Source organism: Aspergillus welwitschiae (genome assembly GCF_003344945.1).
Source record: "Aspergillus welwitschiae strain CBS 139.54b unplaced genomic scaffold BDQ94scaffold_2, whole genome shotgun sequence".
Taxonomy (NCBI): domain Eukaryota; kingdom Fungi; phylum Ascomycota; class Eurotiomycetes; order Eurotiales; family Aspergillaceae; genus Aspergillus; species Aspergillus welwitschiae.
Genome location: NW_020798696.1, coordinates 687,930 through 714,875, shown reverse-complemented (window position 1 = coordinate 714,875; position 26,946 = coordinate 687,930). Strand labels below are relative to the sequence as shown.

General features: G+C 49.9%; 14 protein-coding genes across 14 annotated transcripts; 6 read left to right on the top strand and 8 right to left on the bottom strand.

Moving 5' to 3' along the window:
• Positions 1-595: 595 nt before the first annotated feature.
• Positions 596-4,114, bottom strand: facB (C6 transcription factor FacB/Cat8). Its single transcript, XM_026764410.1, has 5 exons — positions 3,303-4,114; positions 2,884-3,194; positions 2,546-2,826; positions 2,130-2,487; positions 596-2,072 (listed from the first exon to the last, which is right to left on the bottom strand). Exons 1-5 carry the CDS (start codon positions 3,784-3,786, stop codon positions 918-920), a joined length of 2,589 nt encoding a protein of 862 aa, XP_026631563.1. The 5' UTR covers positions 3,787-4,114; the 3' UTR covers positions 596-917.
• A 924-nt stretch (positions 4,115-5,038) lies between these two features.
• Positions 5,039-5,476, top strand: BDQ94DRAFT_134100 (uncharacterized protein). The gene has a single exon (XM_026764409.1). It carries the CDS (start codon positions 5,102-5,104, stop codon positions 5,255-5,257), a length of 156 nt encoding a protein of 51 aa, XP_026631562.1. The 5' UTR covers positions 5,039-5,101; the 3' UTR covers positions 5,258-5,476.
• Positions 5,477-5,978: 502 nt separating this feature from the next.
• On the bottom strand, positions 5,979-6,618 carry BDQ94DRAFT_134098 (uncharacterized protein). The gene has a single exon (XM_026764408.1). It carries the CDS (start codon positions 6,363-6,365, stop codon positions 6,132-6,134), a length of 234 nt encoding a protein of 77 aa, XP_026631561.1. The 5' UTR covers positions 6,366-6,618; the 3' UTR covers positions 5,979-6,131.
• A 1,005-nt stretch (positions 6,619-7,623) lies between these two features.
• Positions 7,624-9,408, bottom strand: BDQ94DRAFT_165669 (SET domain-containing protein; the record flags this gene model as incomplete). The annotated part of the gene is made up of 4 exons (XM_026770372.1): positions 7,624-7,704; positions 7,825-8,416; positions 8,477-9,003; positions 9,112-9,408. 4 exons carry the CDS (start codon positions 9,406-9,408, stop codon positions 7,624-7,626), a joined length of 1,497 nt encoding a protein of 498 aa, XP_026631560.1.
• Positions 9,409-9,513: 105 nt separating this feature from the next.
• Positions 9,514-10,368, top strand: BDQ94DRAFT_44998 (uncharacterized protein). The gene is made up of 2 exons (XM_026775807.1): positions 9,514-10,216; positions 10,320-10,368. Exons 1-2 carry the CDS (start codon positions 9,812-9,814, stop codon positions 10,329-10,331), a joined length of 417 nt encoding a protein of 138 aa, XP_026631559.1. The 5' UTR covers positions 9,514-9,811; the 3' UTR covers positions 10,332-10,368.
• BDQ94DRAFT_44987 (Ygr210 GTPase family protein) lies at positions 10,318-12,410 on the bottom strand. The gene is made up of 11 exons (XM_026775806.1): positions 12,295-12,410; positions 12,178-12,235; positions 12,100-12,109; positions 11,733-12,001; positions 11,572-11,665; positions 11,492-11,523; positions 11,226-11,437; positions 10,962-11,167; positions 10,728-10,907; positions 10,555-10,675; positions 10,318-10,496 (listed from the first exon to the last, which is right to left on the bottom strand). The coding sequence occupies exons 1-11, from the start codon at positions 12,328-12,330 to the stop codon at positions 10,470-10,472; spliced, it is 1,245 nt and encodes a 414-aa protein (XP_026631558.1). The 5' UTR covers positions 12,331-12,410; the 3' UTR covers positions 10,318-10,469.
• Positions 12,411-13,168: 758 nt separating this feature from the next.
• BDQ94DRAFT_134094 (uncharacterized protein) lies at positions 13,169-13,515 on the bottom strand. The gene has a single exon (XM_026764407.1). It carries the CDS (start codon positions 13,427-13,429, stop codon positions 13,226-13,228), a length of 204 nt encoding a protein of 67 aa, XP_026631557.1. The 5' UTR covers positions 13,430-13,515; the 3' UTR covers positions 13,169-13,225.
• Positions 13,516-13,773: 258 nt separating this feature from the next.
• On the top strand, positions 13,774-14,257 carry BDQ94DRAFT_165666 (uncharacterized protein; the record flags this gene model as incomplete). The annotated part of the gene is made up of 2 exons (XM_026770371.1): positions 13,774-13,887; positions 13,943-14,257. The coding sequence occupies 2 exons, from the start codon at positions 13,774-13,776 to the stop codon at positions 14,255-14,257; spliced, it is 429 nt and encodes a 142-aa protein (XP_026631556.1).
• Positions 14,258-15,340: 1,083 nt separating this feature from the next.
• On the top strand, positions 15,341-16,524 carry BDQ94DRAFT_134092 (uncharacterized protein). The gene is made up of 2 exons (XM_026764406.1): positions 15,341-15,575; positions 15,641-16,524. The coding sequence occupies exons 1-2, from the start codon at positions 15,528-15,530 to the stop codon at positions 16,379-16,381; spliced, it is 789 nt and encodes a 262-aa protein (XP_026631555.1). The 5' UTR covers positions 15,341-15,527; the 3' UTR covers positions 16,382-16,524.
• Positions 16,525-18,342, bottom strand: BDQ94DRAFT_134091 (DUF409 domain protein). The gene is made up of 3 exons (XM_026764405.1): positions 17,950-18,342; positions 17,269-17,890; positions 16,525-17,221 (listed from the first exon to the last, which is right to left on the bottom strand). The coding sequence occupies exons 1-3, from the start codon at positions 18,269-18,271 to the stop codon at positions 16,756-16,758; spliced, it is 1,410 nt and encodes a 469-aa protein (XP_026631554.1). The 5' UTR covers positions 18,272-18,342; the 3' UTR covers positions 16,525-16,755.
• A 2-nt stretch (positions 18,343-18,344) lies between these two features.
• Positions 18,345-18,632, top strand: BDQ94DRAFT_134090 (uncharacterized protein; the record flags this gene model as incomplete). The annotated part of the gene is made up of 1 exon (XM_026764404.1): positions 18,345-18,632. A coding segment is annotated over exon 1 (157 nt), but the record flags the coding sequence as incomplete, so codon positions are not given.
• Positions 18,633-18,642: 10 nt separating this feature from the next.
• BDQ94DRAFT_134089 (50S ribosomal protein L30e-like protein) lies at positions 18,643-19,915 on the bottom strand. The gene is made up of 2 exons (XM_026764403.1): positions 19,491-19,915; positions 18,643-19,300 (listed from the first exon to the last, which is right to left on the bottom strand). Exons 1-2 carry the CDS (start codon positions 19,807-19,809, stop codon positions 18,918-18,920), a joined length of 702 nt encoding a protein of 233 aa, XP_026631552.1. The 5' UTR covers positions 19,810-19,915; the 3' UTR covers positions 18,643-18,917.
• A 2,184-nt stretch (positions 19,916-22,099) lies between these two features.
• On the top strand, positions 22,100-22,664 carry BDQ94DRAFT_134087 (coiled-coil domain-containing protein MAD1). The gene has a single exon (XM_026764402.1). The coding sequence runs from the start codon at positions 22,146-22,148 to the stop codon at positions 22,590-22,592; it is 447 nt and encodes a 148-aa protein (XP_026631551.1). The 5' UTR covers positions 22,100-22,145; the 3' UTR covers positions 22,593-22,664.
• Positions 22,665-23,020: 356 nt separating this feature from the next.
• On the bottom strand, positions 23,021-26,901 carry BDQ94DRAFT_134086 (uncharacterized protein). The gene is made up of 8 exons (XM_026764401.1): positions 26,700-26,901; positions 26,491-26,583; positions 26,328-26,413; positions 25,626-26,260; positions 25,145-25,539; positions 25,012-25,091; positions 24,852-24,957; positions 23,021-24,795 (listed from the first exon to the last, which is right to left on the bottom strand). The coding sequence occupies exons 1-8, from the start codon at positions 26,733-26,735 to the stop codon at positions 23,638-23,640; spliced, it is 2,589 nt and encodes an 862-aa protein (XP_026631550.1). The 5' UTR covers positions 26,736-26,901; the 3' UTR covers positions 23,021-23,637.
• Between the last annotated feature and the right edge of the window lie 45 nt (positions 26,902-26,946).

The window sequence follows — 26,946 nt, the reverse complement described above, 5'->3', positions numbered from 1 at the left end:
TAAAACAGTCAAAAGGCATAGCGATGACTATTCCACTGTGGTAAGTAGTTAGTAAGTAGTAGGCCCATGTCAGTTCTTGTTGCAACTAGAAAATCATCTCATGCAGCTAGAGATGTGCAGTCACCGACTGAAACGTTGTTACTTATTTCCGGGCGTACTTCGACTACTAGGTGGTTCTAGCTAGCTAAGCTAATTAGCTTGCAACTTTTATGGCCGCTCAGATCGAACGGCTTCCCTAATTTGTCTAATCCGCGTGCCGTTCGGGGTATGCGCTCGGGACTTTTGGCTCGGATGGATGGGGCTGTGAGAGGCATGTGTGAATACTTTAGTAGTGGTAGGCTCGCTCTGTTCGGTCGTTGCAGTCACAATGCATCTGATTTGAAGCGGGCAAGTAATCCTACTATGCGCTGCCCTATAAGCATGTGAGGGATGGCCATACTCTGTCTTGGCAGGTGCATGTGATCTGATTCATGTGAGTCTCAACTACAACTGACTATTTGGTAACCTGGCTGGGAGAGCAAGCACTGGCTAGCATCGTCTAAAGCCTGGACTCAGGGCAGTAAACATCATTTGAACTGAAATGCAAGAGACGGCAGTCATCCGATTTAAAAGAATATGATTACTAAAGACAGACATACTTGAAAATCCATTATTCACAATATATACTCAAACATTATAGTGACAAGGGGACATGACATGACCCCCGACAGACACTCTTGTAAGTGCCGAATGGAAACCGAGACTCCCTGCACCGACCAGGTATCACAAACGAAACGTATCGGAAGAAACAAAAAGAAAAGAAAAAACATAGAAGTCCTCTCGCTCCACTCCTACAATCCCGAAAACAAATGAAACTCCATCGACACCCTAAGGTCATTGCGTTCATGAGAAATACCGGTAGTCCCGAGCTTTATAGCTCAGACAGCCAGTCGTCGATCCCAGCCGTTAATCAGCCCAAACTCGTCCACTTCGTCTTCCACCGCTGGGATCATGACATTCCGGAACGAACCCAAGAAATTGGCCTGCTCTTCCGGCGACAGCCGCATGTCGTTGTATGGCACTCCGTCTTCCGCACTGCCTTCATCAGAGTAGCTGAGGACACTCTGTGCCGGGAGATCCTGATTGGCTGGCACGTCGCTATTGCTACTTGCTGACCATGCCTCGGGAGACAACCCTTGCAGCTCCGCTTGTGGCGCTGATAACGGTGCTACCATGGGATCCCCCTTGTGGGCGAACTCGGCCGTGAGGGAAGCGAAGGGACCGCTGTCCTCACCACACTCCCTTCCTCCGTAGATCCCGGTGAAGATGTTCGAATAGCCGCGGTCCATGTCACTCAGGACTACTTCCCAGTCGGATACCGTGATCGGTCCGCCCGGGTGATCCGAGGGTGCGGAGCTCGAAAGCACATGACTGCTATCGTACGTGCCGGAAGACGAAGGATAGACTGTCTTGTTCGTAGACACATCTAGCGCGTGGAAGTTGTCCGGTGGCAAGCTAGCCCAGCTGGAAGACCTGATGTGGCGTTGAGCGGCATTAGGACTCGCTCCGCAAATAGTGGCCCTCCGAGATGGCGAATCTGGCGTTTCGTGGTGGTTTGAGCCGGTCAATCCACTCAAGCGCGATTTCCACGACTGCAGCTGCTTCTTCGGGGACTTCAGAGGTCTCTGCAAGGGCGGCGACATGTCCTGCGGCTTACCAATCGCCACGTGCTTATTATTCAAGGAAACAAAAACACTGGCCAAAGCGCTGAACTCGGCGGCAGAGGATGACGACTCAGACTCTAGTTGATCGATGACTGCGGTGAGTAACTTTTGGCTCTCCTTGACGAGTTTGCTGTCACGCTTCAGACCGATGCTTTGCCAAAGAAGACCCAGTCCTGTGGCGAAAACCAGCTCCTTCCGATTAATACTCACAGAGAGGCAGAGACGTCTCTCGTCGAGCAATTGAAGAATCTGGACAATATGCTTGGCTGAGTCGGAAACTGTAAGGATAGAAGGCGATCGGACGTGCTCCTCGCCGAAGCAGACCGCAGGGCGGTGGATCAATGAACGAATGAAGTAATAGACGAGGGACTGGGAAGAAGTCAGTAAACGCATGTGATGGTCAGACCCTGCTTTTCGGTTACTTACCAGAAGTGGCGACCGGCTACTGGTAACATTGGTGCTAGGCTTGTCTTGAGAGAACTCAAGGCGGAGGTGAGCAGGTAAGCCCTTCACCCAATCATCCAATTGCTCTGCAACCGAGCGTAGCTTCGACAGAGAAATATCATACCCTCCGTCAGAGGGATAGATTTCCTCCAAAACCTTGTTCAACACCCGCGAACCGGCGAATAGCGCGATCGCACTCGAGATCCGGGTAGACTCGCCAGGAAGAGTGGGCAAGAAGCCCGTTTCCGTAACATTTTCATCGTCGATATCTTCAGGATACTCAGTCTTAATATCCTCTTCACGTAGCAGGACAGGCAATCCCGTCAAAGCGGCGGTGAATCTGACAATGGGTTAGAGGAGATACGCTTTGAAAAGGCCTTAAGAGGGGGCCCACTCACCGATCGAGAGTATATTGGCACCAGAACACCTTCTTTCGGGTTTCGGCAACAAGCGCATTCGACGAGAAGCGTTTCTGGCTCTGGTGTAGTCTAAGCTGTTGGCTCAGACTGACAGCAAGACCCCGATAGCGTAGGAGGCTTGTGTAATCGCCCTTCGTCATGCAGTACATTTGAGCGAGCACGTAGCATTGCATTGTTGTAATAGAAATATCACTTGCGATTGATTCGAGGATCGAAGACCAATTGTCTTCAAAAAAGGTGGGGTCCTGATTGGTTCTCGACTGCAAAAGTCCAGTGAATACCCGACCTGGTCTGGCTGGATTAGGGTTAAAGCTTACCATTGAAGCAAGAGCGGCAATGCCGAAGATTAAATTCAGTTGTGCCAAGTCGTGCTTGCTGCCCTGCATAGACTCGGTGCCTGAAAGGTATTGCTCATAAGCTTTGAGGATAGTGGGTCGGTGAACAACCGGATAGAGAGGAGCCCATTCTTGGAAGAAGATGTTGATGAGCTGATCGGATACGAGCCGAGGCGCCGTGCGAATAGCCTGGTCGACACGGGAATGGGAGATGGCCGGGGGAGTGGCCAAAGACTTGATCGCGACATTGGATGGTAATCGGTTCTGCTCTATGAGTCTATTCGTGAAGATATCTAAACAGGGTTAGCCACATGCTTTCTCTCTCAGACTGCTTCGATTTAATTCGAAGTTTATGTGAAGTGAGTCCCATTATGAGTGCAGGTAAGAACGGTTAAACATACCAACAAAGCCACGAGTACTGGATATTCCTGTACTCTCAGCCGAGGTCGACTCGGTAGGCGGCAACGATTGTGGGATTTGAATTACGCCCTCGTCTACATCGGGGGCGTTGGACCTTGCAGGCGCAGATGGCGACGGTGCTGCAACACTAGGTCTCTGACGCGAGGAAGGGGAGAAAGAATGAATGCGAGAGAGCACATCTATCTTTTCATCCTTTTCGTCCAGTAAATTCTTGAGATCTCTAACTTCGGACTCCAGGGCGCGCACTCTTTCCTCCAGCGACTCGGTGTATCCACGGGGGAAGGCACGGCGACTGAGCTTGTCGCTGGTTTTGCATTCGAAGCCGACATTGGCGCATTGTGTACAACAGGGACGGACGCCGTCGCAACGGATCTTCTTGCTTCTGCAACGATCACAGGCCTGGGCGATACGACTCTGCGAGCCGTTCCCGACCTTGATCACTTTCATCGGGAGAATTCCAGGCATGTTGGCTGGATGCTTTGGCGCATCTGCCTTGGGACTGGGTCGGATTGGCACCGGACTTTGGGGAGTAATTCGACAGTACACTCGAGGACGTTCAGTACTATAGTTGATGCGAACGCCTTCGGATCACCAGTTAAGATGGGTCTGGAGAACCTAGGTGAAACTCTCCGTGTAAGAAGGAAGGTGGAGATGGCGGAGTAGTTTCGAAGTTAAGGTAAGCGGAGGATAATAGCGGGGTTGAAGGACTTTTGAAAGGGAGGAAAAGGTGAAAAGCGAGAGAGTGTGTGTGGTGGCGGCAAGATGGGACGTAAGGCGTAGGTGAGGATGGAGGAGAGGACCGACGGGGCAGAAGAAGAGCGACCAGAAGCAGCAACTTTTCGATGTAAGTACGGCGAAGGTATCAGGCCTGGTAACCAATGTTCCGCGGTGCGGCCTGAGGACTGAACCGGCTCAAAAGGGGGGCTGGTGGGGCTGCTCATTGTGGGTCATGCGTTGGGATGCCAGCCAATCCGCGTTGTGGACTTGCTCATTCGCTCAGCCGACAGTCGGCGGGCTTCCAAAAGTTGACTGGAATCTTTGGAAGGTTTCGTGGGTTGGAGTAATACCGGTATGGTAAGTCTGGAGCCGCTGAGGTTATTCACAATGAGTGAACTCTCTCCCGCCCGTTCCTCGGCACTTGTCGGTTGACAGCAGCTGATTCAGACTGTGTAACCACCTACGGGAAGAACAGCACATACTATCAAGAGACACACAGCACTGGTCTCAACCCCGGCTTACATTGCATGATTCGCCATTCCATCTACTACTCTGCGTAGTAAGTAGTTGGTATCTGTCTACCTAGCTACGCGGGTAAATACTAGATATGACTAGCTGGGCCGAGGCGGAGTATTGCATCGGAGAACGAGGAGTACTTATGTGTTCAGTAGAGGATACGTAGTATCCAATAGGTAACAACAGCATTAATTTATTTATGAACTAGTAGTAGATAGTAAGTAGTTTGTAAATGACGCCCTTTCCATCGGCATCATTCTCCTCGCTGTCACCTTATCAGAAAAGAAAAAAAGTTGGCACTGACAGCCCCTGGCGCCCGCGTCCACGCCTCGGCACAGGCGGCGGCAGGAACAACTTCCACCAAAGGCAAGTCCACAGCAGACCTGCTCCGACCAGCGCCGGCCACTAATGTATGATTAATGGTACCGGTGCATCAAGGCCTCTTTCCACCGGAGATTCCTACATTAAGTCTCCTTACAGGGGTGCCAGAATGGCAAGTGATTGGCGAGCCAAAAGACACGCAACCAGTCAGATACTATGATCAAGGATGGTTCTCGTATTATCAAGGTTGTCCGTCCCGTCTATCACCATATCTAATCATATCGTCACGGCTGGTTGCCAAGGCCCATGGTTGCAATCTTTTCCCCCTCCAAGCACGGATTATCGGGGTGAGTATGGAGAATGCACGATGACTAGTATGTAGATGAACCAGACAAAACCGACACTAGCAGAACGCAAGTGCGGTCCGGCTCTTGAAGATCAGAGCATTCCGAGCCAGCAAAGCTTTGCCGGTTTCCACCGGGCTCGCGGTCCGACAAATGTGGGAGTGGATGGGGACCCGATGGAGATCAATCTTGCCAACTGTCCAGACCATCAGACTCTAATATTACCACTTCTCTTCCGTGGTTGGACAACAAACACCTCCTCCTCCCCGCGATTCGGAACCCAACTGGCACCCAGACGCTTGATTTACCAAGTGACATTGTGAATGGAGGCAATTTAGACACAGGTTACGTATTCATCCACAAGCGATCTTCAGTTCTCAGTTTTCTCCTTTCTTTTCATTTCTGCGCTTCTGAGAAAAGACAGGTTGACTATGATGCCGATGATGAATTTTTCTCCATGCAACTGCAACGCAGATCTGTGCTCTCACCATTGTCTCCAATGGAAAACCAAACCTGGCCTCCAATTCCAGCCCAACAAGGGTGGGGAATCCGAGCGTTTGCCGAACCATTCCCGTTTGAGTCAGGGCCTCGTCCCCTGGGTCTGAATATGAACTGCCTGATGCGGTGTCGCCACTGATCTCCCCCCGGCGTTCGCGGCTGGAAGATTGCGGAGAGTAAGCGCTTCTGATTCTGGATTCTGGATTATTATGCTCGTATTCCCATTGATCGAATGGCACGAGGCCTGATCGGGATCGAGCCTGCTTATTCCCAGTGGAGAAACGCCTAGAGGATTCAATATCACTCATATAAAGGTCTTCAGCTGCAATTTTCTTTTCTTCTTTCTAATTACTTTTTTTTTATCTCGCCCTGCCCGGCGGGGATATCCGACAACTTATCAGCGACTAGTGGTTATCATTCATTAATATAATATGTCCTGGGTACTCCGAGCGCTTTTTTTCGATTATGTTGACCGTGGCTCGGTGAAAGTTGGTCGTGCGCCGAGCGTTTGCCGAGAAAACACAGAGGTGGAGGCGGAAATCCATGGACCATCAATGACTGAAGCCTGGAAGGGGGATTTGATTCGCCCACTGTTATTGTCCCAGATATTTTTAAAATGGGTGCGATGAATACCTGAGGCAAGACCATTTTTGACTAGTCAGCTCTGCTCTGGGGCCAGTTAATCAACCGGTCTGGCATTCACATTGGTCGATAGTTCGGCCTTCTGCAACTACCATGCATATCTCACTCGATGTATCCTCCCAGGGCCAGAAGGTTGGCCGGCTGACTGGCTGGCTGGACCACCTTCTCTTTAGCCAGGGTCTCCTGGCCTCTAGCAGTCGATCATGGCGGACCGTAGCTGTAGCGTGCATCAATCTGGCCCCACGAGCTGAGATCCAACCTCACATCCCTCTGTAACTAGTATGTACCTAGTATGTACTTGAGAACTTCTTACGTGAGTACTCCTACTCATTAAACCCAAAACACGCCAAAATTATCCGCTCGATGTCTAGTTGGATACCACAGGGCTGCAGCACCGAATCCCTCAGGTGAACTTATTGTATTATCTTACCAACACACCAACTCAACCATCTCAGTCAGTACTAGACATAGTAGACATCCACCTCAGCGACATCGGCGCCCCCCCAAACCTAACTCTACTTACCACTAATAATTACCAATCAGTATCTCAGCTGAAGCAACCCTTGGCAACCCCAGTATGAATCACCGCAAACGTCATCAATACAGCAAATCCCATAATTACTGTGTTAAACCCCCGATTTGGTCCAACTAACTCATTTAAAATAAATAGTCTCGTGCCAATCCTTCAGCAACTCCCCTCCTCTCACTAGTTACCAAATGGCATTTGCCCAGAAATCGTATTAGAGTTTACCAAATCCTTCTCTCGTCAGTTCTTCCAACCAACCGCCGCTCTCGTTTGGAAGGATCGCTTACCCCGCGGTGGGTAAGACACTCAAACTCAGATCTTCCGGGGGGGCGCTTGGAATACTGGTACCTCCACGTTTTTGTGGCCATGGTTAGGTTTATTTTACTGTTGTTACGAGTTGGGTATTAAGTGGGTTTGATACGAGATTACTTAAACTATAACCAGTTACTACATAGGACTTTTGATGAAGGATCGGCATGCATGGGGTTGGGGTGTCTTTTGTCTGGTTTAAGTGGTTGGTTGCAGGTAGATAGAGGGGGGATGTACTGAAAAGTTAGTTAGTCAGAGACTATTCTAGTTAATACTCGTTAGTTATCGACTAATTAGGGTCGGATGACGGATGGTGGGATTTTTTTTGGTTTGGCTAGATTGTTTCATAGCTATAGTGGGTTCGAGATGTCTAACTAGCTAGACTAGATGTAAGCAAGTGGGTGTTACTTTTAAGATCGTAGTTCACTTTCAAGAGAAATCCTCTTCGATGTCCCCTGATTGTTGCGTCAGGTAGGCGCTGACTGCGGGGCTTGACATGAGAGTTTCCCGCTGTTGTTTGAAGGATCGACAATTAGTATCTTTTGGTTATGTTTGATATTTTGTGTGGGGTTAACGATATGGGGTAAGGGGGTAGCGAACGGGGAGAGACGGGACTATCACACAACGCACCTGGTTAACGAGGTCCTCGATTGCCTGTTCCATAAGCTTGGACTCCAGCTCTCGTAACCTTAAGATTGTCTGAAACACATACGGGTCGAAAACAGCACGCATGTCTTCGTTCTCGCGGATCTCACTAATCATCATGTCGGTTTGGCGGAGCACGAAGAATTGGGTCTCCAGTCGCTCGAGGATGAGCACCGCCGCACGAAGCTGGTAGATATCCCAACGGGGATCTGCGGCTAGGAGGTCCCTGAGACAGCCGGGGTCGCTCACTTCTTGCCCGTTCCAAATGGCTTTAAGTTCCCTGCCGCCGTCGTTGGTTTGAAGAACGTTGAAGTCCAGCCCGTCCTCCTCGTTTACGCATGCCCACCAGATGATGGGGCTGTCCCAGGTTGTTGCTGCGACTGTTTCTGAGCTGTCGGGGGAAGTAGCTAATATCTTGACTCCTGGTGTATCTTTGCAGAATGCTTTCTTTGCTATCTTCAAGGGATCGTCATCTGGGATGTCCAGGTCAAGGAAGATCTGCTTTGCGTCCGTGGTATGCTCGTCGAGGAATCCATATGAGAAGATCAATTCTGAGGCAGACTTTTCGTCGCCATACCTTTATACCATCAACTTGAGCAGATCCAACCAACAAGTAGTAGTCAAGATAAATACTTACGAGATCGTAACCTCCTCATCAGCCCGCAAGCTCCGTCCCTCCCGCAGCTGCAACACAGCATTCCCGTCGGCATCCTCGTCATACAACGCCTTGACTGTCCCCTCAGACGCATGGTTTGCCATATCAATACACGGAACCATTGCATGTCCATGCCGAGGCAGATCTACCATGCGTGACCGGTACAATGCATCGACATATTTCCAATCGTTGAACGTCAGCTTCCCCGTATCCTCGTCCCACCAATACTTATCACACCAGTCTAAGCCCTCTGTACTTTGACGCAGGTGTTCGAATTCTTTCTCCAAAGAGGCAATCTTCGCATGCACAGCCAACCTCAACGAGGACCCGCGCAAAAGCTCCAGCTCCTCTTCACTATAAAAAGTAGGTAAAGATATAGCAGACGGCATGTACTTCATATATTCGGTCCAAGGGCTCGATAGTCCAATCTGATGCCGCTCACTCGCATAATCTGGGCTAGAGTGCGTGAGTTGGACGAGAAGGAAGATTAATATGGCGCCCCTGGCTGTCTGTACATATCAGTATGGGAATAGCCCGAGTTCATCCGTCTCTCATAGAAGCCATAAACATGGTGTCTGCTAGGTCGAGATCGGAGTACAATGAGGAAATAGACCTACTCTTCCGAAGTCCCCGACAGCTTCTAATACCTCGCGGAGTTGTCTATCCGATTTGGAGTATTCCTCAACAAAATCAAATGACAGTACCAAATCGGTCGGTACTCGAAGAAGTACCTCCGGCTCTACCTCACTCCCCTCTGCATTTCCGGTAGGTTTCACCTCAGTTCCAACAATTGCAGACCCCTTGTCGGTTCCATCATCTGCTTGCAATTTGCGGAAAGCGATACCGTTGACGGAGACTCCGTTGAGCTTTATCCAGGAGGGAAGCGTCTCGATCGGATAATATTCGTGTTTCATCTTGCCAAACTTCAGTTACTGGGTGTTACTTTTATCGTAGCAATTGCATACGAACACTATAAAGCGTGCATGCTGCAGCTGCGACGTACAGGTCAGGTGTTTGTTGTCCTTATCGATAAGAAGGCGGAGAGCTAGCCATGTGCCCTAAGCCCTATCCGTGACCGTTGATGGCAGCCGGGGTACATTGCGGCATGTAGACGTCATACAAAAGCAATCGAGCCGGATTCTCCAGGCGAAATCGACCGGACCTTAGCTTGTATTAATTCAGACTGCGGGGATGTTCTTCTGACTTAACCAAGTCAGATGAGTTATTATTGCTATACCTGAAGACATAGTGCTACGTCAATAAATAACCGCTTTTGCTACAAGGTCTACTAGCTGCTTCAGTACTACAACCACGAACATGCCTGCCAATACACGCATTCAGTCTTCGGCTTCAAAGCTTCATAATCTGCTCGTACCCCGGCCTCCAACTCCGTGTCTGCTTCCACTGCGCTCTATCTGGCAGCCGGCTGCGATCCATACCCCAAGAAGCGTGCAAGCACGCCTAAACAGCGGCCTAGGCAAAGACTGGAAGGGTACTGGGGCGGAGGATCATGCAGTTGATCGAACACAGAAGAATGATACCACGGACCCAACAACAGATGCATCAGCTTCTGTTATGCAGGACAGGAAGGAGGGCGAGGGTAACGACGCAAAACCTCAGGGAGCAACAGAAAAGGGAGGTAGCCAGCATGGAAAGAAGGCGAAGCAGGAACATCCGAAGGCACCGGAGCCGATCATTGGGATGAACGATGAGAGAGGTCATGTAAGTGTTAATATGAAAACTATGCAAGCCTATCAATTTACTATAAAGTTCGCAAAGGTCAGTTTCTTGAGACAAGAACGGCTAACTGGTTCTGCTCTGATAGAAGGGTCACTAAGCCCAGGGTTATTCATTGGTAATCGAAAAGCTCAAAGCGGTCTATATGGGATTGAAAGACGCTAATCTTGGAGCTATATAATCTCAGTACTTGTTTCATTATCATGTTGACTGTACATAAAATCTTGAATATCAGGATCTATCGGCCAGGTTTGAACGACAGCACCTAAAAATAGAAAGGTTAGCTTTGGCGCAAGCAAATGAATTTGACCAGGAGATCCTACATCATGCTTTCCTACTTCCACTATTTCGTCCTCTGAAACACGGATGCCACCGACTCCTTCAATGTAGGAAATTGGTACATCGCCCATCACCTTGCGAGCAACGTCGCCCACAGTGGTATTCCTGCTCGGCGTCAGAAGGTCCAGTTGGTGTCAGTATTATCCGGGCGACTCACTTTCCAACAAGAACGCAATCACGGAACACGGCCGTTCCAGCACCAGAAGAAAAAGTGGAGATGTTGCGAACGGGGAAGACCGGCACAAGTCCTAGCAGTTCTGCAGCACGTGAGAGACACTGGACAACCCCTGTAGAGCCGAAACGGTAAAGCACCATGTCTTTCAAATTCTCGACGCGCCTATATGCATGTTAGCATGATCCCACTAGAAGGGCGTATATAATGTCTTCGTACTGTGTAAGCTTCTCGTCCATCTCCTTGAGGCCGCCTCCATCGGGGTCACCCATTTCGATAAGATCCTCTCTCGTATCCAAGAACTCACTTCCTTCAACGTACTTAATGTATCCCTGCTTTGCTAGCCTCCGGAGGAAAACTTCTGAAATCGCGGAGCAGAGTACAATTGTTTGAGGATCTTGCATTTTCGCGATTTTGCTAATGTTCTAAGCTCACCATGTCAGTGACGACAGCAACAGGTGACTTGAGAGACATATGACCAACCTTGTCTGCATCCGGATGATCGATCTTGTTCAGGGCAAAGACCGTCGGGAACTTCTCTGCGATAAATGCTTCAACAACCTTCTCGATAGTTTCATCAGACCATTCCTCGAGAGGCTCCTTCAGCCCCATACGATCCAGGCATCGAGCAACAATCGCACTTGTACCTCCGTAACCGGAAAACTGGGCTTGCAAGGTGTCCACGGCCGTAGATTCTGATACTGATTAGTACGGATAGATCTTGCTGGCTGATATGGCACCAAACTCACTGACTGCCATGTGCCTCCTCTTGATGGAACCCCTGCACAGCATTAGCCCTGGTTATGTAGCTCCTGATGTGCAAGCATACCATTTCTGCATGAGATTTCCCAGAACCCAGCGTACAATTTCTGACCTCAGCCATTCGATATCTTGTGAAGGGTCGTATCCTCGTGTAGCTTTGCCTGTATTTGTAGAGAGCGACATCAGTGATGTTGTCCCGAGATAATTCCACATATTGATATTCGAGACCTTCTGCATCGGTGGTTCCACTAACGTCCACAACGTGGATCAAAGCATCGGCGTGACGCAGGTCATCCAGGAACTTGTTACCCAAACCACGTCCTTGGTGGGCACCTGGTACAAGACCTGCGACATCCAGAAGTTCAATCGGAACAGAGCGCCGTCCCTCCACACATCCTCCGTAGTTCGGCTTGCACTTATCGGAAACATTGAATCGTTGGCAGGCGCATTCTATCTGGAGGTAGCCAATGGCACGCTGAGGGTCAATGGTAGTGAAACTGTGGTTCGCCAGTCAGCGATGAACGGTCCATTACGGCGTCCGAAGGGCGATATGGATATCGATGGAGGACGATAACGGCAGTAGGATTAAACATACGGGAAATTTCCTGGATGCGAAACAAGCCATGAGTTTGTGCTCCGACACAATTCAAAGCGCAGAGCTTATTTAGCTTACCGACTTTGGAAGAGGCGTCTGTCAGACTATTTAATGTGGTCGACTTTCCGCTGGATGGCTACATGCCCCTCATTTCGATCAGCGGCGTCTCGTATGAGGGGTAGAAGAATCCCAGACCTTTCCAACCAGCCCAATTAATGGATCTCTGGGCATCTTACAAAGCGCGCAGCAATTCTAAGGTATATGAGCAAGACAAGAATGACTTAAAGGGAAATAATTTCGATCTGAGCGCTGGAGCGTTGGGGAAATCATTTCTGCATCAGCGGGGAGACAATCAATTTCTGCCGTCCTCCCTAGGAAGGCGGTCTGAGGCTGCTGTTCCCGATCGAGACCCCGATTGTCCCTGACTTTGGGCAAGATCTTCTCGATCAGATTTGGTTCTCAGGCATTGACAATGGCATATTTGACACTCCTAACGATGCTTGGGGCTGCCACAGAATTTGGTAGTTCTATCCTACATATGTGGGGGTGCAATAGTCTACGTGTTGTGACAAACGTCGCTTTCCGTCCTCAGATTGGCAGTCGCCCTTTATAGTATCACCTTTCTGAAACAGACGGAGACCAAGCCTAAGATCACGTTTATATGACTCTTAATGCCGATATGGGAAAGCTTGTCACTCTGAGTAAGATGCTGACGACTCGCCCTCACTGGATTAGACTAGCCTAATGTCAAGCCCAACATCACCTATATCAAGCAGAGAGATGTACCACGAGTATAGGCGCGATTTGAGTCTCGGCTGAGATGTGTTTGCATCATATTCGGGGAGCAGTGCTCCGTATTTGATCCATGCTGTATAGCAATTTCATGCCTCTTGAAAGACTTATGCATCAGTATTGCTCGAGAATCGTTGGACGCCGAGGTGGTACGTCACTAGTCCGATCGGGGAAGATGTCTGCTTAGCATGTATACTCATCTCAGTGAGCATTGACCTCTATCAGGGCTGCATGGTGATGTTCCTGTGTTTTTCTATCTTCAGTATCATATCTGAGATGGCATCATTGGTATGCTGATCCCATGCACCTGAGGCTTGGCTTAGAACGGCTCCTGTCACCTCACCGCGGCGACAATAGAGATGAGTATGTAACGAAAATGGGTCAAGGAAGTTAGAGGAATGAGAAGGAATGATAGATTCCAAGTACACAAAACCAGAGACCTGCTATGCGGAGAACCGTCGTTATTGCCATCATCGATCAGCCAACTCCAAGGCTTCAGGGGACGCTGTTTCACCGTCAACCGCTGATATTGCCTCATCCAATAGAACGATTTCCGGACATGACTTGTCTTATTCGCTCATAGTCTCCATAAGTGAGTGGACACTGTAGCCCCAGTGGTGAAGGGGTCAATGATGCTGGGTTGGTTACAAGGCGAACCAAGGTGTGGCCGGCTTGTATGACGTCGTCGCGGCCAACGTCACCAGCCACGCCCATCGGTTTTTGTCCACTGCAACGATATATTAAAGGTACATTGATCCCTTCAAAATAACTTTAACAATCAATCAACTCAACATCCATTTTCAGAAACAATCTCATCTCTTTCAAACCATAACTCTCTACTACAACACCGTCTTTCTCACACACAACACAAATTCATTCAAAATGTCCGAACAGACTTTCCACACCACCACCCAGGACATCCGCAAGCCTGAGTCCCATGTCTCCCAGGCCCATGATGGCAAAACCCCCAAGAACTCTAACGTCTCCGCCATGAAGGTGATTTTCCACCTGGCCTATTATCTCCATGACATATACTAATAATGAACTTTAGTCCATCATCGATCAGAACACCGACAAGCAGGCTCAGATCGATAAGGCCCAGTCCAATCTGCCATTGCCTGAAGACCCCCCTCGTGCTAGCGACTGGAACTCTATGGACCAGAGAACTGTCAACGTCGGTTCGGGTGGTCGCGAAGGACCCGTTTCGGGCGAGAACAACAGCGCCTTGAGAGAACCCGCAACTGCAAGCAGCAGTGTTCGAGTATCTGGGGAAGAATACCACACCAACACGCAACCCATGAGTGGCGTTGGACGCCAGGGCAAGGACAACCTTGAAGGTCTGCCCCGGGATGCTCTTTACAGGTGATTTGGTATCATAATTCATGTTGGAGGGACGTATTGACTACGGCCTATTTTATGTGTACTTTTATGACTTGAGCATTTAATGAACAAAATGAATGTCCTATAACCACTACTATTTACTACTAACCTTCTCTGGCCGTAATGCACTTTCACTATTCAGATTAGTGGTATACAAGTAATACCAACGTAGATTGCTGATTGGGATAGGTTCGTTTTCCTTGTACGCTAGTATGAATATATCTGCCCGTGCGGGAACTGATAGAAGCATGAATTAGTTGTGCCTGATTGATCAACTACGTTAGACACTGACCTGTATACTTCCTATGCAGACTTCGTTACATACTATGCTACTAACTCATCCCCTTGTTTTATGAAAGTTATCACTGGGAAACTACTAGTAAGTACTACTTAGGATGAAGTAGGCCAAGCAATACAACACAGCCGGTCCAATCGGCTTGCAGATAGAAACCCTAGAGCTCCCTTAATTAAACGGCACATTTTTATGATACAAGAAACTAGAGACTAGAAACAACTCATGAATGCATTAATATCCCATGCGTTACAAGCATATACTTCATAACAAAAGATGAGTAGAGAGCATTCGCTTCATGCACCCAACCACCATGACGTCATACCAGCAGCATCACCAAGAAGCCAGCAAAGCATCCAAAATCCCAATCTACGCAATAGAGAGAACAAAAACATCATAGCACAACCATAGAAAGTCTCATACCCTATTCGTCTACCGGAAAGGGCAACCAAGCATGTGGATAGACCCGACCGAAGTTGTCTGGGCCCCCAAGGGCAACACCGTCGGGTAACTACATATGGCAAAGGGGTGGAGAGGAAAGGGGGGGCGGGATTCTAGACGGCGGGTTCCCCCTGCAGCAGCAACAACAACAGACCTGAAATTCCTGACTTGCTGACTCTCTTTTCGATCGGTAGATGGTAAGTTGATTGACGCCACAACTGCGAGCAGATACTGCTCGTTGACGTACCTGTTCGCTTGTTCTCTGTCGAATTCGGTGGGCTCGTAGTAATGTCAGTATGACATCATGCGCTGGGAGAACTCAAGCAGCTTGACGCCATCCGTTCCATTTGCTCACTCATCGTAGAGTATATAGATGGCTTGTCGTTGCAGATTGTTGAATGGGATAGCAGATTAAATTCTATCAGTCTAACAATTGACAACTACACACCATTCGAGTAATCCCATCCTCTTAACGCTACTTTTTCCTATACGTCCTATATCACATATAACAACCAATATCACCATGGATCTCCAAGGACAGCCCATTCCCCCTGGCCAGAGAAGCACCAAGGTATGTTATTTTCTCAACAACCCACAGATTACAATCAAGGCAGGAGAAAACTGACTTCGACAAAGGTCACTTCCGACCCCGAACGCAGAAACAACCCCATCCAGGAGCCTTCTGGCCCCATTACCAACGACTCCCTGGCCGCCGAGTCAGCCACTCAGGGCGGCGCTTTCTCTCAGAACCGCGGAGCCCAGCCCATGGGCGTTTCCGCAGGTCAATCGACCGTCCGTACCACCGACACCAGTGCTGCCACTAAGCTCGACTCCAACGCCGACACCCAGGATAGGTATCCCGAGGGTCTAGGCGGACAGGGCAACTACCCTGGCGCTCACGTTTCCGAGTCCGGCTATGTTGGTGGTCCCACTGCTGCTCAGAAGGAACTTGGTATCGGTCAGGGCCAGTACCCTGCTTCCCAGAAGCTGTCTCAGCAACAACAGCCCTCCGGAGGAGCAAGAAGCGGTGGTGCTAGCTACTCCCAGCAGCAGCAGCCCGCTCCCGCTAGTGGCAGCGGCTACCGCAGCCAGCACAATGCTGGAGCGGCGCCATCCTACGTTCATGATGTGACTGGTCGCTTGGGTGATAGCAAGCCCAAGGGTGCCAACTTGAAGGAGGGAGATATCCCTGATGATGCGCCGAACGCTAGCTACACTACTGATATTGGTAGTGAGAATGACCCCGGTCGGTTGGCGCAGGGTGGCTTCCAGCGTAAGACTGCGGAGAGTGGTCCTGCCGGTACCAATGCTGGTAGACAGAAGGGTGTGGATAACCAGCACCCGTACCAGATTTTGCAGTCTGACCAGAGGGCTTGATTTGCACCATTGATGGATGATGTTATGAAAAGCAAAGCGCGTTTAATATTTATGAATCTTCCCCATATGTAATGTTTTGGGGGGTTTGGAAGGAATGGACTTATTCTTTGGGAAGGACTGTGTCCTTCTTTCATGTATTAGTGTATCTATCTAGATGATATGAACAATCAGAGACTGACCCGATCATTGATCATCTCTTCTGCGTCGTAACGTCAATGTAGCTCAACGTCTGCCATGATGCTCGTGTTGCTGTAGTGGAGAATGAGAAAATGTTAATTTGCTAAGAGACGATATTGGTATCATATAGCCGGCCTCTGACCCTGAATTGCTATACACCCGTATTAGTTTTATACATTGTCTTCACCTGTGCTGACTTAGGCTGGAGGTAGAAACGCTGCGAAAAGTACGCCCTGCACAGCAGCGTATATCACCATGTACTGAACAATTATCTGCCAATAACCATTTGCACCATTGGTCCTTTCCTCCAGCTGCCGCTTCGATGCAGATGAGGGACCAATGTACCTGTTCATAATCAAAGTCGCTGTCCATATATACCACACAGGATAACCTGAGGCTAATCGTGTGATAATCTGCACATGATTGCAGAAAAAAACCATGACAGCAAGGGTAATCTGAGGAGCCGCTAGGCTGCGCAATAGACGGCCTGTCAGTTTGCCGTTCGGGAACTCTTGCTGCGCTGTATTCGTGGGCATTTTCTTTCGGCTGTATCCCACACCGAGAGTCCAGAAAGCAGAGCACACCAAGATGGCCAACATTGGACTGGCCAATGCGAATAACGGCACGTTGGACAAGGTCCAATAACGAAGAAAGCCATTGTCCCTGCATGCGTCAGCGAAGAATTGCCGATGGCCGGAAAAGGCACATACCAGTAATGGTCTTGTACGAAGCTGTAAATACTGGGAAGAGTTCGATGGCACCATTCTCTTGACGAGTCTTCGTTGGTGGCAGTGTGTGTACTACAGAACTGCTGGTAGGCAACATATTGCGGTAATACAAACCCAACCCCGGTGCAGATACCTCCGCAACCGACCGCGACCAGGCGGCGTAACTTGGCAAAGCTGAAAGCCTGCGTTAACGAATACAAGACCCGACATGCTTCCTCGAGAAGGAGGATGCCATTGAGCAGACCATTTCCACGAACAGCAGTGGATAAGCCGTACAGGATACCCGCAAGCACTAGAAAACTATCTTTGATGCTGGTGGAGATGCCGCGGGCACCAAAACTTTGAGCAAAAAGAAGAGTGCCTGTGAAGCTTAGGAGAGAATAAGTGCTCTCCGTGCAGGGAGCTGATAGGAAAAGTCCAGCAGGCGAAATAATGTGCAAGCATGATGCGATAAAAGCCAGCTTGCGTCCCTGGGTCCCAGGAAATATAGTGCATGCCAGATGATATAGAACTACCACCGAGGTGGCATGAGCTGCGTGGGAAATGGTGATACCCAGTACACTCTCTTTGATTTCATACGGGAGAGCACCTGTATGTGCAAAGCCTAGCAGAACTATTAGCCCAGAAAAAATGGGACTTAGGTAGTGTATGAAAGACGCCTACCACTGGCCAACAGATTAATGAACCTGGAGAACGCATAACTGAACGCCCATTCTTGCTCGAAGAGATGGCCACGTCTGGCCGCCTCATTGAAATAGATGGAATCCCATCTCGTCAGCTTGGTAGATATGCGCCTCAAGATGGATGGTACAAGCCCTTCTATTTCATCGGTGTTCCTGTGCCAGGGGAATAAAGTCGTGGAGGTGTCGTACCCGGACCCGGGAGTTAAGATGGCTAGGAGAAGCAATGAGGCCTTCCAGAGAAGAAAGACGGAAAATAAAGACCGATAGGGATGACGGATGGAGCTTCGTGTAATCCACGACATGTTCCACTAACTATCTCGCTTTATCCCAGTTCGTTTTCATTGCTGGTCATAGAAGGTTGAACTCCTCGAGGTGGTTGGTTGCATGTTCCATTCACTCCGTATTGGCTTTCCTCCCGAGTTAAGGCACACGCTAAGCCGCCTTGGGCATTTCTTCCGTATCGAAAGACCCATCAAGGCGACGATATCTTGGACACAGAAATGAGCAACTTTCACTCAGCATTGACAGCCTCGAGTCCTGTTGATATTATAATTCCGGCTCTCTCGCTTACACCTCGTTTCGTTCTTTACCTTTCCGTATCCATCGCAATGGAAGAGGCAAGAATGGTCGCCTTAACGAAACGCTCTGTACACTTAAAATAGCTTACGAAGGCTCTGGTCAAGATTGGGATTTTTTATTGGATACTTCCTGCCTTTTTTCATACACCATGTGAAAACGCCGGATTTGCAACGGACACATCATAAAAGATCAACCCAATGAACACGTCCCAAAGGCCAGACCCCGAAGACATGCACTGCCTTGTCAGACAACAAAGTGGAACTGTACAGCCATAGCAGCAAAGTGACAAGACATATAAAGAAGCCGTATAAATTAAAAAGGAAAACAACAGAGCAAAGGAAAGGTGGATTCAGAAGTCCAGCTGAAACTTCACAGGTTCACCTTCTTGGCCTCCTTCTGGGCGAGCTTGGCCAATTCCTCAAACACCTCGGTGAAGTCCTCTCCATCATCCTCACCGTCCTTCTTCTTGCCCTTGGAAGCCGACTTGGGCACGACCATCACAACACTGGTGGGGCGTTTCGTGGCGGCGGAGTTGCCGAGCTCAGCTCGGGATGTGACGAAGACGTAGGGGATACCGTGGTCCTCACACAGGACAGGGATGTGCGAGATAACGTCCATCGGCGAGATATCGGCGGCGAGAATGACGACACCGTTGGGAACACCGATGCTGGCATTGGCAGCGGGGATGGGCGACTTGCGGAGAGCCTTGACAACCTCCTTGACACCGCGCTTCAGGCACTTGTTGACGGCAGCTATTAGAAGTCAATACATTAGCACATATTCATTCGATGATAGATAGATGCGCAGTCAATGCCAAACGGGGCAATCGTAATCTCTCAGGGCCAGAAGCTGAGACCGGATCGAATCCACACTCCATCTCCTTAGGACCCAGACCGAGCGCTCTTAATAAACATATGCAAAATACAAAAGGAAGTTTCTTACCCTTCTTGACGCTCTTCAGGACCTTCTTGGCAGACTTGTCTTCCACCAGAGGGCTGGCAAAAGGAACAATGGCGCCAACGGGGCGGCTGTCGACGTCCATGTGCTCGGCCTCAGCGCCATTGACAGGAGCCTCAGTGGCAGCCTGGTCAATTCCATCGAGAACCTTAGTAGTGAGCTCCTTCTCGACCGCGTCGGCGAGGGCGACCTTGTCCTTCTTCTCCTTCTTCTCCTTCTTGCTGGTCTTGGAGACGCCGTCCTTCTCCGCGCGCTTCTCCTTCTTCTCGCGCTTGTCCTTCTTCTCGGTCCTTTCCTTAGCCATTTTGAATATTAGACCCACCCAGGGAGTTGAACTGAATCCGGAAGAGGGGGAAAGAGACGAGGAGAATGGCGACGGGCGTGGGGAGGAATAGTCGTCGGTCTCGTCGAAACCCGCAAAAATTCGAAATCCATTTCAAAATTTCGGCGCTAGTCCTCTTTAAGAATCAAAGCTTGCGCGGGCGGTGAGGCGGCTGACTCAGCACGTGCCTATCCGGGATGTCATCGCTCTCTTGTTGTTATCGAAAAACAATGAGGTACTTGCCGGCGCCGGGCCTGATGTTTGCGCCCTCATACTCAGCCTAAGACTGGATTTTTGGGCGATCCGGAATTTCGCTGTGGGATGACTTCTCTGAATGATACCTTCCCGGGAAATCGTGTCGCACGATAGTTGGTATTGCCAGATCAATCCATCGTAAGTCGTCAAGTGCAGTTAGTTTGGCTCAAGGAACCTAATGCGCCTCAGATGAATTCAAGCATCAATTCACGTCCTTCACGGGATACTATGCGCGCAGAATCCCCTTTGTCGCTCCCACCGGCACCAGACGCTTTGCACCAATCGGTTCGCTCAGTCTACCCCTCAAAGCCAGGTAGGTTGATGTTGTCTGTGTCTCAGGCTGCGTGTGCTTTAAGACTAATGCTCCTCTAGACACGGAAAAAGAGGAGCTGTTAGTACAGGTGAATACCTTAAAGTATGAGCTAGAGAACTTCAAGCAAGAAAGGGATTTGATGGTCCTACGCCATGAGAAGGAACTACGGGATTTGCAGCTCAAGGCAGATTCGGACTTTCGAAAAGCTCAGGTTTGTCCAGTTCTTCAGCCACTACATGACGTGTATTTACCTGACCATGTTTCTGTCCCATAGGCCGCAGAGAGTAACAGCCACCGGGCAACCCACAAGAGCGAGACTCTCGCGAAAGAGATGAAAGAAATCCAGGACAATGCCCTCAATGAGAAAGCCGGTCTTGAGCGAAAGGTCAGAAGTCTTCAGGATCAGAACCAGTCTCTTCAGGAGGAGGTGGAAGACTCAAAAGCACAATCGCTCGACCAAGAAAGACAGTACAAATATCAGATCAGCGAACTGGATACCATACGCTCGTCTTTACAAAAGACGATCGAGGAATTGCAGAATGATCTCCAAACTGTTCAGCGTGATATGCAGACTGCACAAGAAAAGCTGCGTCAACGGGAAGCAGAGGTTGCTGATTTGGAAACGGAAAATCTCCGGCTCAAAGCTGAAGGAACAGATAGTGAAACGCTGTCAGTTCTCAAGCGCGAACTTTCCGAACAAGTCAGCCATATCAGGAATCTGGAAACCACAAACCGTGAACAAGGCACCGAACTACGACACCTACGGAAGATTCAGAAGAATGTTGAAGTTGTGGAGGAGCAGAAGAGATCGTTGGAAAATCAGCTGCAGTTGATGAAGGATGTGGAGTCACAACTGGGGACTGCTCAGATCCAGATTCAGATGTTGGAAGACGAGCGACGGTCTTGGACTAGTCTCTTGCAAGACAATGATCAGCCAGCCGAGTTCGATTCTCCAGAAGCGGTCGTGAAGGCTTTGCTACAGGAGCGCATAGAGAAAGCCTCTCTTGTTGATAAGATAGGTAGTGTCGAGGCACAGTTTCTGGAGAAGGACGAGTCGATCAAGAACTTGGAGACGGAACGGACCACCTTGCGACAGGAAATTGAAAAACTCCGGAGCAGTGCCGGTTCTGTTGCGGGCGGAGCCATGGCAGAAAGCCGTATGAAAGCAAGACTCGAACGACAGCGGGCTCTCGCTGTGAAAGAAGTTGACTATCTGCGTGCCCAACTTAAGGCCTTTGACACGGAAGAGGTGACTATGAATCCGGAACAAAATCAATTCGATCAGCAAAAGTCCGAGCAAATCGCCAATCTTGAGAAGCTCGTTGATGAGTATAGGGCCGAGCTTGAAAAAGCTCATGAAGAGCTGGCTAAAAGCGAGCCTTCCCAGCAGGATGAATCTCAACCGCGCGGAATCAAACGGCCTCTCTCTCCAGCAGAGAGCGATGCAGAAAGCGAACGTCTTTCTGTTTTGACGCGCAAGTATAGAACCCTGCAGGAGTCCTTTTCGAAATCCGAACAAGCCGCGACACTCCTGCGCAAGGAGCTCGAGGCAAGCAAGTCCCAGATCAAGTCCCTCAAGGCTAGATCGCGTACCAGGATTCTCGAGCTGCGTGATAACCCCACCGCAGAAGCAGAAAACCTTAAACTCTCTACTGTCAGGACCTTAAAGGCCGAGAACCAGGATCTCCTTGCTCAACTGCGCGGCGACCATTCGGGTGTCAAGGTCGTTCCAGTGAGCACTCTAGAAAGCATGAAGCTGGAAGTCCAAGATATGGAGCGAGTAGTTGCGGATAAGGAAAAGCGTATGCGGCGACTGAAGGAAATCTGGACGGCGAAGTCGTCGGAATTCCGCGAAGCTGTTGCGTCCCTGCTGGGATATAAACTGGATTTCCTTCCCAATGGTCGTGTCCGAGTCACGTCGATGTTCCATCTATCAGCTGCTTACAGACATGGTGACCATGATGCTCCATCGGACTCCCGGGGCCCAGGAAGCATGGGCAACGGCGAGGAAAACTCAATAATCTTCGACGGAGAAAACGGTACGATGAAGATCTCGGGTGGTCCCAACAGCCTCTTTGCCATGGAGATCAAGCATCTCATCAAGTTCTGGGTCGAGGAGAGGAAGGATATTCCCTGTTTCCTTGCCGCTATGACGCTGGACTTTTTTGATAAGACCACGAGAGCCGCACGCATGTAGATGTACGATTCTGCCCAAAGGGCATGTGGTTTAGTTATATTTTGGTCATGCAAATTTTAATGTGATTCCCCGGCACACACGTATTATGGTGCCATGTTATAACATTTCACTGTCCATGAAGGATCTTGCCCATCTCGCCATTATTTCTAATTTGATAGCGACCTGTAGTTCTTTTTCACAGTGATTTAGCAGGAGGCTCTAGCGTCAAAGTGTCTATCTCGCCCCCGCAGCAGTCAGTAGTCTGATCCGTATCCATGGCAACGTCTCCTGTATGTCACTATTACGCTCAACGGCTATACTTAGTCCTGCTTCAAATCTCAGAACTACTATACAACTACTAACAAAGACGCAGTATACATAATGGCTATTCCAAGGCCAACGTGCTGTTGTAGCTCTTAATTGCAATCGCATGCTAAGTATGCATTGAGGGGCAAAATCCAATACGAGAAGCTCGAAGGACAGGATGGGCAAGCGCAAATCAATATCCCGTCCCCTTATATAGTCAAGAATCACCAAAGGACTTTCAGGGTCTTCAGTACTAGTTGATTAGGGTTTCTTAGTAGGTGTAGGTACGGCCTCGACAATCCTCCTTCCTGGTCGATGCTCATATACAGAGCATGTACAGCCCTGATTACCCATTACAGTGGAACTAATAATATAACATGAACAAACAGCTTATTTACAGACCATTGACCAGGCTCAGAGTGAGCCGGGAAAAAAGGTCAGACAACGAGATTACATGACCAGGGGAAAAAAAGGATATCGGAAAAGACAAAGGAAAAGACAGCAGAAACGGCAGGGAAAGATAGACTTGCTTTGCACAGGAGGATTGAAGTGCAGGGACATAGGGCGACACAGTAACAAGTACTGAGGGATGTTGATGTGTACCGTGACAGGGAGGCTTTTGGCATATTTATCATGAGGTGCAAAAGGGCGACAAGACACAGAACGTAGGCTCGCATGCTTGCCGAGGCTCTTGCGCTTAAGTAGTGTCCTTTGTTCGTACATGGGTGGCGCGCAAGTAAACGCATATGCAAATCGAGCATTAAGATGAAACATATTTACCCCCAAGCAGCTTTCGGGCGGTCGGGACGTTCTTCCATTCGAAGGATGGCTGCAGTTCAGGAGTCTGACTACCAGCCTCTTCGTCTGCAAAGGGATCAGAGCCCTTCACCTGATTAATCGGTGAAGCGGTACTAATTCCCAGACGAGATCCATCATCAAGCGTGTGGACCTCAAACTTGGCATCGACCTTGCCCTGTCGTGGCCAACTGGCTGTTGTCGAGAACCGGACCAGCAACTTGGCGTCAGAGCCAGCCTTGACTTCAAGTTCAGGAATCTTCCAGGTTACCGCAGACTGCTTGCGACGGAATGTTGCACCGGTGTTCGGGTACATGACAGCTGCTGTGGCATGAGCCACTTCGCGCCCTTCCACAGGAGACGTGTCCAAATTGACTGTTAAGACAAGATTCCTGAGGGTGACTGTGCCTCCTGGTGCGGATGTGAACGAAGAGTTGATAGAATAGTAGATGATCGCACTGGCCTGGTGCTCTTCGATGTTCCACACCGGCCTGAAAATGACCGGGCAATAGGCTGCGGCAACGGAGGGTTCCATGTGGATTTGATACTTGAAAGCCACGGTCGGCGAGGACCGAGCAATGCTAGCCAGGTTCACATCATACTCACCCCTCTTTTCATCGGACTGATCCTTGCCTTTATCTTCAGTCACGAAGTGTGGGTTTGCAGCCACCTTCTCAAGAATCTGGAAATTGTCAAGGCGAACTCGTGTGCTACCTGGGGTCACATCCGGTGTAGCATTGTATGCCAATGCAAGCTCTCCAACAACAAACGATTTGGATACTGCTCCCTCGGTGAACCATGCACTGACAGTGTCTATGATGGATGCGTTCAGACCTGGCTCGTGAAGGTCGGGATGCAAGACAGGGCCCGGGGCACTATGCAGAGTATGAGACGAGCGAATTGAGGTCGTGTCAGACATGGCATGGTCGTCTGTAGCCGTGCTAGGCGAGGCAACATGCTTTGCTGGCAAAGATGGAGAGGTTGGTGCAGACGTATCCAGGGTTGATGGTATGGCAGGGAGATCATTTCCTGGTGCAGGTGTAGGAATAAAGACCGTGTTACGGACATCGCGACGGCCACGCAGGGTTCCAGCATTTCGTCGGACACCACTCTGCTGAGCTCGCTGCATGGTATCATTAGCAACGTGCGGTAGCAAAGAATTTTGTGCATGAAACCCACCATTCTGAGCTGATTAGCCATATCATCCATCGCTTGCTTGGCTTGATCCTCGTCCTCGAAGATTGGCTGGTCCCGTATTGTCAGATTCATCCCGGGCTCTTCCAATCTGAAGAAATGATTAGCAAACACAATCCATTCTCAAATCGGAAAGACAGCTTACCCGGCCGCCTCTCTTTGGGCCCTTGTAATCTCGTCAATGGTCTCCGGACGCTCCGTGAAACCTTCTGAGTCGACTCGTGGCTGATCGGTAGATTAGCTTCGGAAATAACTGACAAGTAATCTTTTCTGCTTACTTCGTTGCGTGACACGCCAGCAGTAGCAGTAATCTCTTCAGAAGGAGCTTCGTGAGATGTTGCTCCGTTAGCGGTAGCCGGTGCTGACTGGGGCATTGCAGTGGACGTCGCGCCAGTAAAACTCTCATGCTCATGAGGTTCACTTGAGGTACCTGCAGGTTCAGTATCTTGAGTAGACATGGCAGTGCTGGGGCGCTCCATTCCTTCGGTTGGAGTCTCCGGAATTTGCAGCTCGCGCGAATCACCCCTCTTAAAGGAGGCAAACGGACTGCGGTGTTTCTTGTCGGAGAAGAAGGGACCAGCGCTAGAAGGCTGAACAATGCTCCTCCGTCGGTTCATGACGGTTCCCAGCCTTTTAAGGCCACCCAGTGGTGTATTATGCCGGGGCTCGGGTGCTACGAAAAGGGCGTCAGAACTCCACATCGAGAAAACGGTACCAATATACAGGGCTAGAGCTGTCGACAATTCAAGATAGGCTCACCTGGAGGAGTCCTAACTGGACCCGAATGTTCCGAACGCTGACTAGCAGCATCATCCTGCAGGCGTGGTGGAGGCGACAGAGGTGCTACTGGGGGAGGCGAGGTAGTTTGTTGTCTCCTCGGAACGACGGGTCTTCCTCCATTGACTTTCGCGGCAAATGTCTTGATCTCGTCTGCAGTCTCTACGTTCAGAAGAACGTTCAGACAGCTTTCAGCAGCCTGACGGCAGCGCTCAACCTGATCCGTCTCATGAGTCTCCAATTGAGTAAGAGCATCCCGCAGGTGATTGAGACGGCCCTCATCTGCTGCCTGAAGTTGTTCGAAGACGAACGGCGCTCTGGAATCCCATTGCTGGCTAATTTCTTCTGCAGCGGCCACGGCGCTAGCCAGCTTATCGGCACCTTTCGGGCCCTTCTCCCTGGCCTTTTCTACCTTCTTCTGGGATGCCTCGTAGTTCTTGGCCAATCCTGCAAGGTCACTCTGAATACCAGGCAGGGAAGACAATTCCCGGCTTTTGGTGTGATACTCTCGCAGTGGACGTTCTACGTCCTCCTCGATTTTGTGGGCGAAAGTTTCGTGCGAAGAGGCAATTGATTCGGTGGCAGTAACAATGCGCTGCCAAGGTATCTGGAAGACACTGTTTATGGACCGTTATTAGTACAAGGCTTGCACGCCCGAAGAATAACTCGAAAAGCCGGTCGTACCCGAGCGCCGCGCCATTGTCCAACTGCGGCCGATGCGCAAGTTTCCGCAACCCTTGGGCATACAATTCTTCAATGCGACGACGTTCCTATGAATTGGACATGCATGTAAGCCAGAGGGATTCTACCTCATTTCCAGCTCCAAGTGGAAGAGCGTGCCGCTTACCTGGAGCCAGTCCGCGATGTCCGCATTGACTTTGTTTATGATGCGAATGCGATCATTAAGTACACTTGTAGCTTGGCCGGGCTGCAAAGAGGCCTGCAATATTGACGAGAAAATGCTAGGTTAGATGTGATTGGGCATGGGAGGAAGTGGAAGTTGGGGTAGGAAGAAAAAAGATAGGTGGGGTTGTCTGGGGTTCGAGGGCATCGTACCAGCAACGCTGGATACTCCTGCCGTGAGAGTTCCATCACTACACATAGGTCACAACCTTAGCAGAACGAGAGTCGGGGGCGCATAATAAGGAAGAATGAGACTGGGAGGGGTGAGCATCGAATGGGGGAGGCGATTGGACGAAAGCACGATGCCGAACCGGGGGAAGGTTCAACAAGCAACGGAGGACAGCTGGAGTCGGAGGGAAGAGGATGTGATGGCCGATGGCTGATGGCTGATGACGATGAT